This window comes from Orcinus orca, chromosome X (genome assembly GCF_937001465.1).
Source record: "Orcinus orca chromosome X, mOrcOrc1.1, whole genome shotgun sequence".
Lineage (NCBI taxonomy): Eukaryota > Metazoa > Chordata > Mammalia > Artiodactyla > Delphinidae > Orcinus > Orcinus orca.
This window is the reverse complement of record NC_064580.1, coordinates 115,536,511-115,555,445: the sequence shown is the minus strand read 5'-3', so window position 1 is coordinate 115,555,445 and position 18,935 is coordinate 115,536,511. Positions and strand designations below refer to the sequence as shown.

The 18,935-nt window shown below is 43.3% G+C and overlaps 1 protein-coding gene across 1 annotated transcript in view; it reads left to right on the top strand.

The window, feature by feature from the left end:
- Positions 1-18,665, top strand: part of GPC3 (glypican 3) — a 442,407-nt gene extending 423,742 nt beyond the window's left edge. The window contains exon 8 of the mRNA XM_004285475.3: positions 18,148-18,665. Coding sequence (XP_004285523.1) covers positions 18,148-18,317 — 170 coding nt within the window. The 3' untranslated portion in view covers positions 18,318-18,665. The remainder of the gene's footprint in view (positions 1-18,147) is intronic.
- The last annotated feature ends 270 nt before the right edge of the window (positions 18,666-18,935 follow it).

Sequence of the window (18,935 nt, the reverse complement as noted above, 5' to 3'; positions counted from 1 at the left end):
AGAGAAAAAAAGAGAGAGATACCAATCCAGCCTGAGGGAACAGCATGAAGAAAGACATGGGAACCTCAAAGTACTTGTCATTTTCAGCAAATGATAAATGGGATGGTAAGACAACAGTATATGGTACTTGGAGAAATATGTGGGCAGTTGAAACTGGAAAGCAAGACAAGTTGAGATGGAGAAGCTTGTGAATGCCATGCTAAGGAATTAGGACTTGATCCCACATGCAGTAGGGAGCCATCAAGGATTTTGAGAAAGAGAGGAATTGAATTCAACATGGGATCGAGGAAGAGAGTACTATCTTATGCCTGCTGTCATGGAATAGGACATTCTTGCTTCCTGGACAGCAGTGGGCCATTGGAGAGGAATGGGTATCATATCTAGCTGGGGCATTGAGAACTGTGGCAGATGGGAAGTACGTGGGGAGAGAGAGGCTGAGGGAGAGAGGAGAAATGGTCACAGTCCAAAGACAGAGGGGGTGGTACCTGTGGGAATGTGAGAATGGCAGCTTACTGACAGTCCAGATCCAAAGATGGGAAGGAAGGAGGAGGGAGCCAGGATGACAATGTGTTCTTCCAAGTAAATTGAGGGGAAAATAGCCTCAATTCCCCAAATCCCATTGATGATGAGGGAGGCATTTCACAACTGGAGAGGTTTTAGGGAACAGATTTAGATGGAACAACTTAGAGAGGCTTTTCATCTTTCATTTATGAGGACACCTGCCTGCTGTTGATTTCTGGCCTGTGATGTTCCCACACCCAGGCTGAGTGTTTTCAGGGACTTGTGCCTTTTTGACCAATTGGCTGTTGTACTAGTAACTTCCCTTTGCTGTTGGACATCGCAAGCATTTTAGTTCTCAGGTACATTTTTTGTAAGATCCACCATGGCTGATTAAAAATGGAAGATGACCAGACTTTGGGTTTTCCCATTCAGGTATATCGAAAGCCCTGCCTAAAATACTATCAAAGAGCTTCTCAGTAAGCATTTTGGAGCCTGGGCTCCAGGAGACTATAAGGCTACTCCCTCACTCTCCTGACCGCCCCCCGCCCCACAGCAATTTGATTTGGCTACAAAAAGTGACATTTTGTGTTCTCCTTCTGCATCCTCCAAGCCCAATGACTGCATACCTCTGTAGCTGCGTCATGCTTGAAATGTACATTATAAACAGAGCTCTGTGAATCTAAACCATTAATTTTTTTAAAGTAATGAGGACAGAGTGTATTCACTGCTTCATTGATTTTTTTAAAATGCATTTTCAGCTGAGCATCATTTGCATGACTCAGAAAAGCAAATGTAAGTTTCCTGAGGTTGTATATAGATTTCTCTTAAAATAGCCTCAGACTAAAACCCGTGACAGAAATTGCCTTCTCCTTTCATTCCCAATTGAGGAGCCATATTTGCAATTCTAAGGTAGTGCTGAAATATCCATTTTAATTCTTTTGGACAACTTGACTTTCAAAGCACTGAAGGAGTACCATGTGGGGCTCGATGCTTTGGTACCGGGTACATTCACACACCCCTCTACAAAGTAAAATGCCAGAGGAGCAATGCACTCACACTCCCCTTAGGAACTAGGATGCACCCCAAATCTTTTGGTTTCTATAGTTTGTTTAATCATGGTAAACTATATATAACAAAACATTTGTCATTTTAACCATTATGGATACAGTTCACTGGCATTAATCACACTTACAATGTGTGTGCTGCCACTATTGCCAAAATTTGCCTAGTCTGCCTATTTATATTTTATGTAAATGGCATCATATGACATGTGGTATTTAGTGACTGGCCTCTTTCACTTAGCATCATGTTTTTGCAGTTCATATACCTTGTACATGTAGGAGTGTACTTCATTCCTTTCTATGACTGAAAAATTTTCATTGTATGGATAGACCACATTTTGTTTATCCATTCGTCCATTGATGGACACTTGGGTTGCTTCCACCTTTTGGCTGCTGTGAATAATCTGCTATAAACATTGGCATGCAGGTATCTGGTGTCTCATACAGGTTGTTAATGCATCAGAGATAACAATATAGCATTTCCAAAGGCCGTCTTGAGTTGGAACTCTGGAGGCACCTTCTAGTGAAGCTTGGTTGTACAGGTGTTGTGACACTGATAGCACTGCCACAAAGCCTCAGCACAGTTAGGATGGCAGTGCTTCACTGCCACTGTCACTCACTGTCAAACTTCTCCGAAGGCTAATCAGTATTCAGTGAATCCACGTCAGCTCCCACTCTCTTCTCAACTCAGTACTCTCTGGTTTTTGACCTAAACACCCTACTGAAACTTCTCTCAAAAATCTCCTGTAACCTTCTAGTTGACACTTTCAGTAGCTTCTTCTCAATCCTTACTTTCCTTGACCTCTCTATAACATTCCACCATGCTTCTCCTCCTCTCTTTAAAGTGTTCTCTTCCCTTGCCTGTTATCTATTTATTTGTTTATTTATTTTTGGCTGTGTTGGGCCTTCATTGTTGTGGTGTGCGGGCTTCTCATTGCGGTAGCTTCTCTTGTTGCCGAGCACAGGCTCTAGAGCACACGGGCTTCGGTAGTTGTGGCTCGCGGGCTCAGTAGTTGTGGCTCATGGGCTCTAGAGCGCAGGCTCAGTAGTTGTGGCACACGGGCTTAGTCGCTCCGTGGCATGTGGGATCTTCCCGGACCAGGGCTCAAACCCGTGTCCCCTGCATTGGCAGGCGGATCCTTAATCACTGCGCCACCAGGGAAGTCCTTCCCTTGCCTTCTTGAAGCCTGTTCTCTTCATCTTCTCCCCTGGGCCTGGCTGAACAGTGTCTCAGTCACCAGCTGCTTGTATTCCACTGACTCTCAAGCCCATTACTTCCCATGGGAATCAGATAACCCCCCCCCCCCCCCCCCCCTGTGGGAAGGGAAGGCTTTGAGGAACTGTGATTCCTGTGGAGCTGTTAGGTAGCCTCAGGTGAGAAGGATCTGTAGCCATGAGAGTAATAGTCGTGACACTCCTGTGGAAGGTGATGATAATTCTAGGACTGGTGGCGGAAGGCCAGTACCACACCACCCACTCATACTGTCACACTTTCCAGGATGGAGCTGTTCTGTTTCTGGGAAGATGACCTGACTCATTATGCACCTAAACAAGCATAGTAGTGGCCCACATCATAAGATTCTACAGTAAAATGATCTGATTTCCAAAGGGATTACGTGGTATTTTTTATTGTTCCTTTCTCAATGGCTGGACGCAATAGTGAAGCATAGTTAGTGGCTGAATCCCCTGGACACCATTTTGTATTAGACACTCAGCAGTCTGAGCCCCAGTTAAGGGCAATTATCATGGCGTTCCCCTCTTGACAAGGAAGTTGTCATCGATAAAGCTACCTTAAGTCACTAATCAGGACTATGTGAGTCAAAATGCCCGGCTTTGGTAGTGTACCAAGCCCAGGTGACTCAAGTGTCCCAACAGTGCTTATAAGACCTTTCCACCTAAGTACCCCATACAGGCAGTGAAGAGTGGGAATAAACACCTGTTCCTGAGGATCTGGGACATAACCTCAAGGTCCTAGTAAACAGGAAATATCTTATGAAGTCTTCAGTGAGTTTGCAAATAGCGCACTTTTGCTCCATCATACAGCCTTGCATGTTTCAGTATAAAATAGTGTGCTTTTGCCCTAAATCCCAGGGAAGAAGCATGCCATGGCTTCACGTACCCACAGCCCACTGCAGTGTAACCTGAAGGTACACCCACCCCAGACGGAGAAATAGAGCCTATAGGAAGAGAGGCCATGCCTATACTAGTGGCAAAATCAAGTGTATTCTTTCAACATCCCAGCATTGTAACTGAGGGTATTTGCAGGCTGGAATTAGCTGTAAGAAATGAAGTGGGCATCTCATTGCACCAGCCCTTTTCCAGGAGAGGCGATTGGATTATTCCCAGAATATACAGTCATTTAGCTGGCAGAATCGGCAGCTCACTTGTCAAGAAGGCATGTTGTGAAATGGGCCCTAAAAGGAGTCCCATTAGACCAATTAAAACCAGAGGCCTCAAGTGTGCCATTTCCCCCTCGTCTGATCTATGAAGAAGAAAATCTAGACTCCCGCAGACCTGAGGCTCATTAACAAAGTCACTTTCCTCTGCTTTCAAGTCCAAGTAGTCATTTCACACCTGAAAGTTCAGAAAGGTTGACAGGGCGGAGGCGGGGGTGAGGGTGGGGGATTGATGTGGCAGGAAGGAAGGTTGTGTTGAGGGGAGGACAAGGGAACCGAGATCTATTGGGGATTCAGAAGCAAATGGTGGGGCCCAAAGGCTTCTGTGGGAAGGGGCAGCAGAGTGAGCAGTAGTGTAATGAACACGATTTCTAGTGCTTTCCCCAACTTCAGCCTCTGGGGTCTACCAAGCAATGTACTGAAGGTTTCGCATATTCATGTCCTGCGGGCCAACTGTGCACAGCAAATACAAAACGCAGGGAGAGCAGTATTGCTCTGTTGCCATATTAGGGCCGGATTGAAGCCATCTGCTGGTGCAGGCTTGGCAAGCAGCAGCATTCGCTCCGCTGGTAGTGTGACGGCAGCTCTTCTTCCAGGCTGCCCCGTGGAGTTGGCCCGCTGGTGTGGGTAAGGCCCCTGTAGCAGCGCCTTGCCCTGCTTGATGCCCACGCCATCAGAGGGCAAGCATTAGAATCCTATTATACGCTCAAGACCCCGGTGGCTCTGTAAGGGCCCAAAGGCTCGTCTCACTGGCTGACAGATTTTCCCTGGCTGCCTGTGTAGCCCAGGCCCAGCAACTTCTCCCCCAAAGCTTGGGTGTGTACTGCCTTTAGTAGACGTTATTATGCCAGGGTTTAAAGGAAACAAAAACAGTCCAGTGTGGATTTACTTATTGCCAGGGTCTCTTATCCACAATTAGACCAGCTTAAGAAGAAAGTGGATTCAGAATTTGGTAGGTGGTGATCAGCAGAAAGCCTCACATCATAAGGGAAGCAACTGACTGCCTCTCCCTGCTCATAGGTGCCCTGGTGGGGGCAGCCCCCTTGGCTGCTGTGGGTAGAAGAATGATCGCAGCCTGAGCTCCTCACTGGGCCCCAAGAGCCTTGGAATCAGAGAGGGACAGAACTACTGACAGAAGGAAATTTAGAGTTCATCTAGTCCAATACACCGATTTAGCAAAATGGGGGTGACTGAGGCCCAGAGGAGAGGGAAATGACTTGCCAAGGGTGAAACAGTAACTCAGTGACTGAGCCTGGCCTGGAACCCAGGGCTCCAGACCCCCAGGAGGTGCCCTCTTCCTTAGGAACTCTCCTAGGAGACTGAATAACTTAGTGGGGGGCGCTCCCCACTGAGTGCTTCTTCTGATGCAGAAAAACTTTTCCACACGAAGTGCAGACCTTAATGACTGGTGATCATTTAAAGGGATTATCTATTCTGCAACACAAAGGATGTAAGAGCAAAATGAGAGTCAGGGCTGAGTGTATCATTAGTACAGATTGTTGGGTCTAACCCACTGGGTGTAGTTAAACTGATTACAAATAGAAACAGAGTTTTGGATTTAGCATGAAAATTTCCTTGCTGGCCCAAAAGGTTCTCACTGACGTTCGGCTGAAAGACAAAAGCCAATTTATGTGCGTTTTACAATATGTACCTAACCAAACAAAGATATAGTCTGGAAAATCACTGATAAACATAAAAATATGAGTGATTTAAGGGTATGGTTTGTGGTTATTCCCATAAGGCATCTGGTTCGTAGCAAAATGAGAAGGTTTTGGTTTGGTGTGGATTTAGCTTCTTCATAGGTTTTTAAATTTTCTTTTAATATTTGCTACTGGCTGATCCCCAGATACTGTTCCCACAGGCTTCTTCTTTTTCCCAAGACAACATGTCTGACAAGTCTCTCCCGCCCACTTAGGGCTGTCCTCCAAACTGTTAACAGTGATTTCTGAAAAACACAAAACAGATTATGTGGATTCCTTATTTAAAAACCTTGCAGTGGCTCCCTATTGCCCACAGGAGAAAGTCTTAGCATTCCTATCCACCATGATTTGGCCCTTACTTACTTGTCCTTCCTGCCCTACCTTTAATCACCCACCAGGCAACACATACACACGCCACAGCGATGTGAACTCTGCATTCCTTCCCTCCGTCGAGGCTGCTTGCTCCTGTTGAGTATGCCCTATCGACATTCGCAGATATTAATGATTTTTCTCAAGCTGAACCCTCTGCCTGAAATGCATGACCATCCCATTCAGCCCTGCTATATAGTTCCACCCATCCTTCATGGTGCAGGTTATGGCCCAACTGTCCCAAGAAGCCTTCCCAGAACCTTCCTTTATCTGGGGAATTTTTCTCTCTCCCTTCTGTCACCCTGGTGTTTCACTTGTGCCTTTATCCGAACCCTTTCTGCTTTCTGCCAACTGTCTCGTTGGTTTGTCTATTGGTCTATTTTCCTTACCAGACTGTGGGATTCTTGAAGGCAGACACTAAGTCTTTCTCCAAGCTTCTAGCTCAATGCTTGGGCCATAGTAGACTACTGTTAAGTTTGTTGAATTAAATTGGATTATATTTCTCCCGTCCAGGAATGTCCATAGTTATCTTTAACCAAAACCCCAGTTCCTCTGTGTCCCATAGTGCTTCCTTGTCATGCTAAGCTGTCCCCTTCATCTCTAATCTCTGTGACGGTGGACCAGGCCCAGAGTGTGTCTTTGCTGGAACTCCCATCAGTATCAGCCACACGAACCCAGCTATAGGGTTGGGTGATAAAGCTTTGCTGCTGCTGAGTGAGAAGCCTTGGGAAACCTGTAGCCACAGCGTAGGAAGCACTAGAAGGTATTCTTCCGAATATTCCTTGGGTCTTTTGGAGGTAGAAGACTTCGCCCAGCTTTGTGCCAGGGGTGCATGATGGCCTTGGCCATCACTGCTGATTGCTTCAGGTAAACAGAACTGATATAATGCCCATTTGGGGTCCCCAAACCTAGAACTCTTTTCAGTATTTCACAAAGCTTAATGAAGCTACTTAATCAAGTCTGTGATCAGTTCTGTGTGGAAACGTTGACTTCTCTCATGTTTTTTTTTTTTTACATCTTTATTGGAGTGTAACTGCTTTACAATAGTGTTAGTTTCTGCTTTATAACACAGTGAATCACTTATACATATGTTCCCATCTCTCTTCCCTCTTGCGTCTCCCTCCCTCCAACCCTCCCTATCCCACCCCTCCAGGCGGTCACAAAGCACCGAGCTGATTTCCCTGTGCTATGCGGCTGCTTCCCACTAGCTATCTACCTTACATTTGGTAGTGTGTATATGTCCATGCCTCTCTCTCGCTTTGTCACAGCTCACCCTTCCCCCTCCCCATATCCTCAAGTCCATTCTCTAGTAGGTCTGTGTCTTTATTCCCGTCTTGCCCCTAGGTTCTTCATGACATTTTTTTTCTTAGATTCCATACATATGTGTTAGCATACGGTATTTGTTTTTCTCTTTCTGACTTACTTCACTCTGTATGACAGACTCTAGGTCCAACCACCTCACTACAAATAGCTCAATTTCGTTTCTTTTTATGGCTGAGTAATATTCCATTGTATATATGTGCCACATCTTCTTTATCCATTCATCTGATGACGGACAATTAGGTTGCTTCCATCTCCGGGCTATTGTAAATAGAGCTGCGATGAACATTTTGGTACATGACTCTTTTTGAATTATGGTTTTCTCAGGATATATGCCCAGTAGTGGGATTGATGGGTCATATGGTAGTTCTATTTGTAGTTTTTTAAGGAACCTCCATACTGTTCTCCATAGTGGCTGTACCAATTCACATTCCCACCAGCAGTGCAAGAGGGTTCCCTTTTCTCCACACCCTCTCCAGCATTTATTGTTTCTAGATTTTTTGATGATGGCCATTCTGACTGGTGTGAGATGATATCTCATTGTAGTCTTGATTTGCATTTCTCTAATGATTAATGATGTTGAGCATTCTTTTATGTGTTTGTTGGCAGTCTGTATATCTTCTTTGGAGAAATGTCTATTTAGGTCTTCTGCCCATTTTTGGATTGGGTTGTTTGTTTTTTTGTTATTGAGCTGCTTGTAAATTTTGGAGATTATTCCTTTGTCAGTTGCTTCATTTGCAAATATTTTCTCCCATTCTGAGGGTTGTCTTTTGGTCTTGTTTATGGTTTCCTTTGCTGTGCAAAAGCTTTTAAGTTTCATTAGGTCCCATTTGTTTATTTTTGGTTTTATTTCCATTTCTCTAGGAGGTGGGTCAAAAAGGATCTTGCTGTGATTTATGTCATAGAGTGTTCTGCCTATGTTTTCCTCTAAGAGTTTGATAGTGTCTGGCCTTACATTTAGGTCTTTAATCCATTTTAGGCTTATTTTTGTGTATGATGTTAGGGAGTGATCTAATCTCATACTTTTACATGTACCTGTCCAGTTTTTCCAGCACCACTTATTGAAGGGCTCTCCTTTCTCCACTGTACATTCCTGCCTCCTTTATCAAAGACAAGGTGACCATATGTGCGTGGGTTTATCCCTGGGCTTTCTATCCTGTTCCATTGATCTATCTTTCTCATTTTGTGCCAGTACCATACTGTCTTGATTACTGTAGCTTTGTAGTATAGTCTGAAGTCAGGGAGCCTGATTCCTCCAGCTCCGTTTTTTGTTCTCAAGATTGCTTTGGCTGTTCGGGGTCTTTTGAGTTTCCATACAAATTGTGAAATTTTTTGTTCTACTTCTGTGAAAAATGCCAGTGGTACTTTGATAGGGATTGCATTGAATCTGTAGATTGCTTTGGGTAGTAGAGTCATTTTCACAATGTTGATTCTTCCAATCCAAGAACATGGTATGTCTCTCCATCTATTTGTATCATCTTTAATTTCTTTCATCAGTGTCTTATAGTTTCCTGCATACAGGTCTTTTGTCTCCATAGGGAGGTTTATTCCTAGATATGTTTTTTGTTGCAATGGTAAATGGGAGTGTTTTCTTGATTTCACTTTCAGATTTTTCATCATTAGTGTATAGGAATGCCAGAGATTTCTGTGCATTAATTTTGTATCCTGCTGCTACCTTACCAAATTCATTGATTAGCTCTAGTAGTTTTCTGGTAGCATCTTTAGGATTCTCTATGTAGAGTATCATGTCATCTGCAAACAGTGACAGCTTTACTTCTTCTTTTCCAATTTGGATTCCTTTTATTTCCTATTCTTCTCTGATGGCTGTGGCTAAAACTTCCAAAACTATGTTGAATAACAGTGGTGAGAGTGGGCAACCTTCTCTTGTTCCTGATCTTAGTGGAAATGCTTTCAGGTTTTCACCACTGAGGACGATGTTGCCTGGGGTTTGTCATATATGGCCTTTATTATGTTGAGGAAAGTTCCCTCTATGCCTACTTTCTGCAGGGGTTTTATCATAAATGGGTGTTGAATTTTGTCGAAAGCTTTCTCTGCATCTATTGAGATGATCCTATGGTTTTTCTCCTTCAGTTTGTTAATATGGTGTATCACGTTGATTGATTTGCATATATTGAAGAACCCTTGCATTCCTGGAATAAACCCCACTTGATCATGGGGTATGATCCTTTAAATGTGCTGTTGGATTCTGTTTGCTAGTATTTTGTTGAGGATTTTTGCATCTATGTTCATCAGTGATATTGGCCTGTAGTTTTCTTTCTTTATGACATCCTTGTCTGGTTTTGGTATCAAGGTGATGGTGGCCTCGTAGAATGAGTTTGGGAGTGTTCCTGCCTCTGCTATATTGTGGAAGAGTTTGAGAAGGATAGGTGCTAGCTCTTTTCTAAGTGTTTGATAGAATTCGCCTGTGAAGCCATCCGGTCCTGGGCTTTGGTTTGTTGGAAGATTTTTAATCACAGTTTCAATTTCAGTGCTTGTGATTGGTCTGTTCATATTTTCTATTTCTTCCTGATTCAGTCTTGGCAGGTTGTGCATTTCTAAGAATTTGTCCATTTCTTCCAGGTTGTCCATTTTGTTGGCATAGAGTTGCTTGTAGTAATCTCTCACGATCCTTTGTACTTCTGCAGTGTCAGTTGTTACTTCCCCTTTTTCATTTCTAATTCTATTGATTTGAGTCTTCTCCCTTTTTTCTTGATGAGTCTGGCTAATGGTTTATGTATTTTGTTTAACTTCTCAAAGAACCAGCTTTTAGTTTTTTTGATCTTTGCTATCGTTTCCTTCATTTCTTTTTCACTTATTTCTGATCTGATTTTTATGATTTCTTTCCTTCTGCTAACTTTTGGGTTTTCTTGTTCTTCTTTCTCTAATTGCTTTAGGTGCAAGGTTAGGTTGTTTATTCGAAATGTTTCCTGTTTCTTAACGTGGGCTTGTATTGCTATAAACTTCCCTCTTAAAACTGCTTTTGCTGCATCCCATAGCTTTTGGGTCGTCGTGTCTCCATTGTCATTTGTTTCTAGGTATTTTTTATTTCCTCTTTGATTTCTTCAGTGATCACTTTGTTATTAAGTTGTGTATTGTTTAGCCTCCATTTGTTTGTATTTTTTTACAGATCTTTTCCTGTAATTGATATCTAGTCTCATAGCTTTGTGGTCAGAAAAGATACTTTATACAATTTCAATTTTCATAAATTTACCAAGGCTTGATTTGTGACCCAAGATATGATCTATCTTGGAGAATGTTCCATGAGCACTTGAGAAAAATGTGTATTCTGTTGTTTTTGGATGGAATGTCCTATAAATATCAATTAAGTCCATCTTGTTTAATGTATCATTTAAAGCTTGTGTTTCCTTATTTATTTTCATTTTGGATGATCTGTCCATTGGTGAAAGTGGGGTGTTAAAGTCCCCTACACTGAATGTGTTACTGGCGATTTCCCCTTTTATGGCTGTTAGTATTTGCCTTATGTATTGAGGTGCTCCTATGTTGGGTGCATAAATATTTACAATTGTTATATCTTCTTTTTGGATTGATCCGTTGATCATTATGTAGTGTCCTTCTTTGTCTCTTCTAATACTTTTTATTTTAAAGTCTATTTTGTCTGATATTAGAATTGCTACTCCAGCTTTCTTTTGGTTTCCATTTGCATGGAATATCTTTTTCCATCCCCTTACTTTCAGTCTGTATGTGTCTCTAGGTCTGAAGTGGGTCTCTTGTAGACAGCATATATATGGGTCTTGTTTCTGTATCCAGTCAGCCAGTCTGTGTCTTTTGGTTGGAGCATTTAGTCCATTTACATTTAAGGTAATTATTGATATGTATGTTCCTATTCCCATTTTCTAAATTGTTTTGGGTTCGTTATTGTAGGTCTTTTCCTCCTCTTGTGTTTCTTGCCTAGAGAAGTTCCTTTAGCATTTGTTGTAAAGCTGGTTTGGTGGTGCTGAACTCTCTCAGCTTTTGCTTGTCTCTAAAGGTTTTAATTTCTCCATCAAATCTGAATGAGATCCTTGCTGGCTAGAGTAATCTTGATTGTAGGTTTTTCTCCTTCATCACTTTAAATATGTCCTGCCAGTCCCTTCTGACTTGCAGAGTTTCTGCTGAAAGATCAGCTGTTCACCTTATGGGGATTCCCTTGTGTGTTATTTGTTGTTTTTCCCTTGCTGCTTTTAGTATGTTTTCTTTGTATTTAGTTTTTGACAGTTTGATTAATATGTATCTTGGTGTATTTCTCCTTGGATTTATCCTGTATGGGACTCTCTGTGCTTCCTGGACTTGATTAACTATTTGCTTTCCCATATTAGGGAAGTTTTCAACTGTCATCTCTTCCAATATTTTCTCAGTCCCTTTCTTTTTCTCTTCTTCTTCTGGGACCCCTATAATTCGAATGTTGGTGTGTTCAGTGTTGTCCCAGAGGTCTCTGAGACTGTCCTGAAGTCTCTTCATTCTTCTTTCTTTATTCTGTTCTGCAGTAGTTATTTCCAGTATTTTATCTTCCAGGTCACTTATCCGTCCTTCTGCCTCAGTTATTCTGCTATTGTTTCCTTGTAGAGAATTTTTAATTTCAGTTACTGTTTTGTTCATCATTGTTTGCTGTTTAGTTCTTCTGGGTCCTTGTTAAACATTTCTTGTATTTTCTCCATTCTATTTCCAAGATTTTTGATCATCTTTACTATCATTACCGTGAATTCTTTTTCAGGTAGACTGCCTATTTCTTCTTCATTTGTTAGGTCTGGTGGTTTTTTCCCTTGCTCCTTCATCTGCTGTGTGTTTTTCTGTCTTCTCATTTTGCTGATCTTACTGTGTTTGGGGGTCTCCTTTTCACAGACTGCAGGTTCGTAGCTCCCTTTGTTTTTGGTGTCTGTCCCCAGTGGCTAAGGTTGGTTCAGTGGGTCGTGTAGGCTTCCTGGTGGAGGGGACTGGCGCCTGTTTTCTGGTGGATGTGGCTGGATCTTGTCTTTCTTGTGGGCAGGACCGCATCCGGCAGCGTGTTTCTGGGTGTCTCTGACCTTATTATGATTTCAGGATGCCTCTCTGTTAATGGGTGGGGTTGTGTTCCTGTCTTGCTAGTTGTTTGGCATGGGGTGTCTAGCACTGGAGCTTGTTGGTTATTCAGTGGAGCTGGGTATTAGCATTGAGACGGAGATACCTGGGAGAGCTCTCGCCATTGGGTGCTAGTGTTGAGATGGAGATCTCTGGGAGATTTTCGCTGTTTGATGTTATGTGGAGCTGGGAGGTCTCTTGTGGACCAGTGTCCTGAAGTTGGCTCTCCCACCTCAGAGGCACAGCACTGACTCCTGGCTGCAGTACCAAGAGTCTTTCATCTACACGGCTCAGAATAAAAGGGAGAAAAAGTAGAAAGGAAGAATTAGTAGAAGAAGGAAGGAAGGAAGAAAAGAAGGAAAGAAAGAAAGGAGGGAGGGAGGGACAGTGGGAGGAAGGAAGGAAGGAAAAGAGAGAGAAGATAAAGTAATTAAAGAATAATTATTAAGAAAAAAGAAAAAAATTAATAATAAAACAGACAGAACCCTAGGACAAATGGTGGAAGCAAAGCTATACAGACAAAATCTCACACAGAAGCATACACATACACACTCACAAAATGAGGAAAAGGGGAAAAATAATAAATCTTGCTCTCAAAGTCCACCTCCTTAATTTGGGATGATTGTTGTCTATTCAGGTATTCCACAGATGAAGGGTACATCAAGTTGACTGTGGAGCTTTAATCCGCTGCTCCTGAGGCTGCTGGGAGAGATTTCCCTTTCTCTTCTTTGTTCTCACAGCTCCCGGGGCTCAGCTTTGGATTTGGCCCCGCCTGTGCGTGTAGGTCCCTGGAGGGCGTCTGTTCTTCGCTCAGACAGGACGGGGTTAAAGGAGCCGCTGATTCGGGGGCTCTGACTCACTCAGGCCGGGGGGAGGGAGGCGCACGGAGTGTGGGGCGAGCCTGCGGCAGCAGAGGCCCACATCTCGTTGCACCAGCGTGAGGTGCACCGTGCGTTCTTCCAGGGAAGTTGTCCCTGGATCACGGGACCCTGGCAGTGGCGGGCTGCACAGGCTCCTGGGAGGGGAGGTGTGTAGAGTGACCTGTGCTCGCACACAGGCTTCTTGGTGGCGGCAGCAGCAGCCTTAGCGTCTCCTGCCCGTCTCTGGGGTCCACGCTTTTAGCCGCGGCTCGCGCCCGTCTCTGGAGCTCCTTTAAGCAGTGCTCTTAATCCCCTCTCCTCGCGCACCAGGAAACAAAGCAGGAAGAAAAAGTCTCTTGTGTCTTCAGCAGCTCCAGACCTTTTCCTCTCATATGTTTTTTTGATGTACAGTTGATTTATACTGTTGTTAGTTTCTGCTGTACAGCAAAGTGATTCAGTTATACACATATATACATTTTTAAATATTCTTTTCCATTATGGCATATCACAGCATATTGGATATAGTGCCCTGTGCTATACAGTAGACCTTATTGTTTATCCATTCTGTATATAAATAGTTTGCATCTGCTCACCCCAAACTCCCAATCCATCCCTCCCCTCATCCTCCTCGTCCTTGGCAACCACAAGTCTGTTCTCTGTCTGCAAGTCTGTTTCTGTTTTGTAGATAGGTTCATTTGTGTCATGTTTTAGATTCCACACATATAAGTGATATCATTGGTATTTGTATTTCTCTGACTTATTTAGTATAAACTCTAGGTCCATCCATGTTGCTACAAACGGCATTACTTCATTTTTTTTAATTAAAAAAAAAATTTCGGGGCTTCCCTGGTGGCGCAGTGGTTGAGAGTCTGCCTGCTGATGCAGGGGACACGGGTTTGTGCCGCGGTCTTGGAAGATCCCACATGCTGCAGAGCAGCTGGGCCCGTGAGCCATGGCCGCTAAGCCTGTGTGTCCGGAGCCTGTGCTCTGCAATGGGAGAGGCCACAACAGTGACAAGCCCACGTACCGCAAAAAAAAAAAAAAAAAAAAAAAAAAAAAAATTTCTTGGAGTACAGTTGATTTACAATGTTGTGTTAGTTTCTGCTGTACACCAGAGGGAATCTGTTATTCATATACTCTTTCTTAGATTCTTTTCCCATATAGGCCATTACAGAGTACTGAGTAGAGGTTCCTATGCTATACAGCAGGTCCCTATTAGTTATCTATTTTATGTATAGTAGTGTGTATATGTCAATCCCAGTCTCCCAAGTTATCCCTCCCCCCTCTTACCCCCTGGTACCTATAAGTTTATTTTCTACATCTGTAACTCTATTTCTGTTTTGCAGATAAGTTCATTTGTACCCTATTTTTTACATTCCACATATAAGTGATATCATACGATATTTGTCTTTCTCTGACTTCGTATGACAATCTGTAGGTCCATCCATGTTGCTGCAAATGGCATTATTTCATTCTTATTTATGGCTGAGTAATATTCCATTGTAGAAATGTGCCACATCTTCTTTATCCATTCATCTGTCAATGAACATTTAGGTTGCTTCCATGTCTTAGCTATTGTAAATAGTGCTGCAGTAAACATTGGGGTGCATGTATCTTTTTGAATTATGGTTTTCTCAGGGTATATGCCTGAGAAATATGTAGTGGGATGGCTGGGTCATATGGTAGTTCTATTTTTAGTTTTTTAAGGACCCTCCATCCTGTTCTCCATAGTGGCTGTAACAGTTTACATTCCCACCAACAGTGTAGGAGGGTTCCCTTTTCTCCACACCCTCTCCAGCATTTATTGTTTGTAGATTTTATGATGATGGCCATTTTGCCCAGTGTGAGGTGATACCTCATTGTAGTTCTGATTTGCATTTTTCTAATAATTAGTGATGTTGAGCATCTTTTCATGGGCTTTTTAACCATCTATGTCTTCTTTGGAGAAATGTCCATTTAGATCTTCCACCTATTTTTTGATTGGGTTGTTTGTTTTTTTGTTGTTGAGTTGTATGAGCTGTTTGGATATCTGGGAAATTAAGCCCTTGTCCATCACATCATTTGCAACCTCCCAGTCTGTAGGTTGTCTTTTAGTTTTATTTCACGTGTTCTTTAGTTAGTTATCTTTGGCAGGATATTTTCCTTAATTTTTTTTTCAAGAAGGAACCCATTACTATTTACTGACTGCAGTATACTTGGTGTATGTACAAAATTTTTCAATTTGTTTGTTTATGATATAGGTCCATATGAGGTTCAGAGTCAGCCCTGCATTCAAAGAACACCTGTGCCACTTACCAGCTGTGTAAATACAGGCAAAAGAAGTAACCTGAGCCTTGAGCTTCCTCATCAGTAAAATGGGAATTATAATACCTACTTCACAACATTACGGAGAAGGTTCGATTACATGAGATCATGTATATAAAGGGCTTAGCACAGTGCCTGGCACGCAGTGAGGACTCAATAATTGGTAGTCATTTTTATAATTTCAAAACATAGGTTCCAAGAGATAGACATAAAAGAGGTATTTGGTGGCAATAAGATGAGAAACTACTGGATCTAACATAACTGCTGGGTTTTCCACAACTGCTAGAGTAGACAAAACTGTGTAGTGTTCATGGATTATTTGAAGAGCAGGGTAAATAGTGGAGGCGCTGAGTGGTCACATTAGTAGATGTTGCTTGCTTAATCCTGATGTTAGGCAAGGGGGATATCTGGAAAATGAATCTGAAGGCGCTGCTGAAAGTGCTCTCATTCAGGTCAGCCCGAAAAAATCCTCCTCTTCATTTAAGGAAAAAATCCTCCTCTTCATTTAAGTTGAGAAGTTGCCATGAGACTCAAGGCTGGGCTTTCAACAGATCCAGCCGTATGTGTTCTCGACTTTGGTGAAATCTGATCGGGATCTAAGCCTGCACTATCCTTGCCGACTGACAGCTGACCTCGGCCTGCTCTGTGCGCGCTGCACCGTACCTTTCAGAGAAAGAGGTCTCATTTCCAAGTAGACCATTGCTCTTTTTCTCTTTGATTTTCTTTGTATCTGTTTATTCTGGGGGGAGAGGGAATGGATATTAGTCTACTGGTTCACCTTTCCCTCAGTAAGAGGGTTCCCTGGAAATTTTGATTTGCACTATTATCATCAACACTCAAGAAGAAACACGTTCTCAGCTTCAGAAGAGCAAAATGTGGTCAGATTCATAGATATTAAAAGTTAGGACATCATTTCCTTGTACAGCAATGAAAAATAAGTATAGTTAGTAACAAAATAGAAAAGTTACTTGTATCAAATGTGATAAGCAAAGGACAATAAAATATATATTCAGATTAATAGGGAAAATATCAATACGCATTAGGTAAGAAGGCAAAGGATATGAACTGTTATTCATTGAGAACTAAAACACAGCAAAAGTTCATCTATACTAGTAATCAAATACACTCAAATTAAAGAAACTATGAGATATCATCTTATACAGACTACAGTATCTTTTATTGGTTCCTTCGTCATTGCTGGTGGCATTACAAACTGCACTAGCCCTTTGGAAAGTAGCGTTGCGGGCTGTAATCAGATCCTCTGGCTTTGATCACCTTGACCTTGCTGCCTGCTCTAAGGAATGCCAGCCTCACAGCAGCCGTGGTCCTGGGCCCTGCTCTGCACACATCCTGGACCAGCTGAGTCCTTACACTTTCTTCCTGTGACTTACTGCGTGTTTCATCCCCTGTAAGAGGAGCTCTTCCTTCCTCTTCCTTCCTTCCTTCTGCAGAATCCGCTTCCTCTGTGCCTGTTGCTATGCATCTCCATGTCCCCAAGGGATCTTTCTGGCTCCATTGGCCACAGGACAGTTGGCTGCTGAGGTCACTCACATCACATCACCTTCACAAGCTACTGAAATAGAAACAAACTTTGGTGACTGAGTCCAGAAAAGCCAAGGGAGTAGATTTGAACTCTAAATCTGGAAAAGCAAATCTAAGAGAAACTGAGCCCTGGGCTAGGACCAGCTGTCTTTAATTTCCTGACAAACCACTATCTACTTAGATTTACCCTCTGGGAGATTTCCGCGTTAGGCCAACCCCAACACCCCAATTCCTTTTCAGAATCATGAGCATATCTCATAAACGGTAGACAGTCGAAGAAAGAGGACCCTTACCCATTAGCCTTTCCTTAGTCTATGCATATATAATGCATAATTCTATGCATTATATTGGGCTGGCCATAAAGTTCGGGTCTTTCCGCTTACAGAAAAACCCAAACGAACTTTTTGGCCAACCCAATATCCTGTGTGGGTGTGGGTATGTGTGTTAGGGGTGGGCGGTGAAAAGACCGTATAGATACAAGAAATATTTCTGAGAAAAATAAAACAACTTCCAATGGCAAACTACCCTATCATCAACGCTAAGGCAAGGCCTCCCAGGGGAAAATCTGAACGGGGTGCAGGGCCCAGGAAAGGTACCCTGGGAGGCTACCACATCCCCTCTCCCACCAACACACATACACACAAGGACACGCATGTAGTCACCCACATGGCACCTTACGTTTGGATACCTGTGAGATCTGGTGAAAATGACCTTCAAGCATGGCCTTGCCAGGTGGGAGATGGGAAAGGGCCAGTGTGCACTCCGGGCTGTGGGTGGAGCCAAAGGTGGGAGGGGAGCAGCCAGCTCTCTCCCTGTTGGTGGGATCTCTGGCAGGAGCACCACTAGCCATCTTCCTCGGGCGGGCCCCACCCACAACACCCCTGTCTTCTTCCCATCTCCTGGCAGCCTTACCTTCAACGAAAGGAAGAAATCAAAGCTGGGGCATCCCAGCAGTGCAGACAAGCGCTTGGGCCATGAAGAGTGCAAACCTGAGGCTGTCGGTAAGCCTGTATTGAAATTCTTTCCTTTCTTTCGGCAGAACTGGCTTATGATCTGGACGTGGACGATGCTCCTGGAAGCAAGCAACATGTGAATCAGAAGGACAATGAGATAGTTGCCTCTCACAACCTCGGGAACGGCCCTTCCCCCCTGAAGATTCTCACCAGCTTGGCAATCTCCGTGGTGTGCTCTTTCCTCCTGGTGCACTGACTGCCAAGGTCACCGCACACGTGCTGCCCTTCAGCACCCTGTGGTCTCCCTCTATAAAGGGAACCACCTTTTTCTTTTTTTCTATTTTTTTATCTTATATACCTCCTCCAGCCATTAAGTAGAAGACTAACCATGAGTTACGTTTTCGAAAATCAAATGGTATCTTTATGAGGACGGTAAATTTTAGTGGTAGTATAGATTGTCCTTTTGCAATGAAAAAAAAAATCAGATTGTGCCAAATTATTTTCCTATGTTTGGCTGCTAGAACATGGTTACCGTGTCTTTCTCTCTGTCTTTCCCTTTGCATGGATTTCTTTGGAAAAAAAAAAATAAATGCTCAAATAAAAATGTGTTGGGTCTTTTTTTTTTTTTTTTTTGGCGGTACGCGGGACTCTCACTGTTGTGGCCTCTCCTGCTGCGGAGCACAGGCTCCTGACACGCAGGCTCAGCGGCCATGGCTCACGGGCCCAGCCGCTCCGTGGCATGTGGGATCTTCCCGGACCGGGGCACGAACCCGTGTCCCCTGCATCGGCAGGCAGACTCTCAACCCCTGCGCCACCAGGGAAGCCCAGCATTGGGTCTTTTTTTGTCAGCCCACGTACGTGGTGACCATGCAAT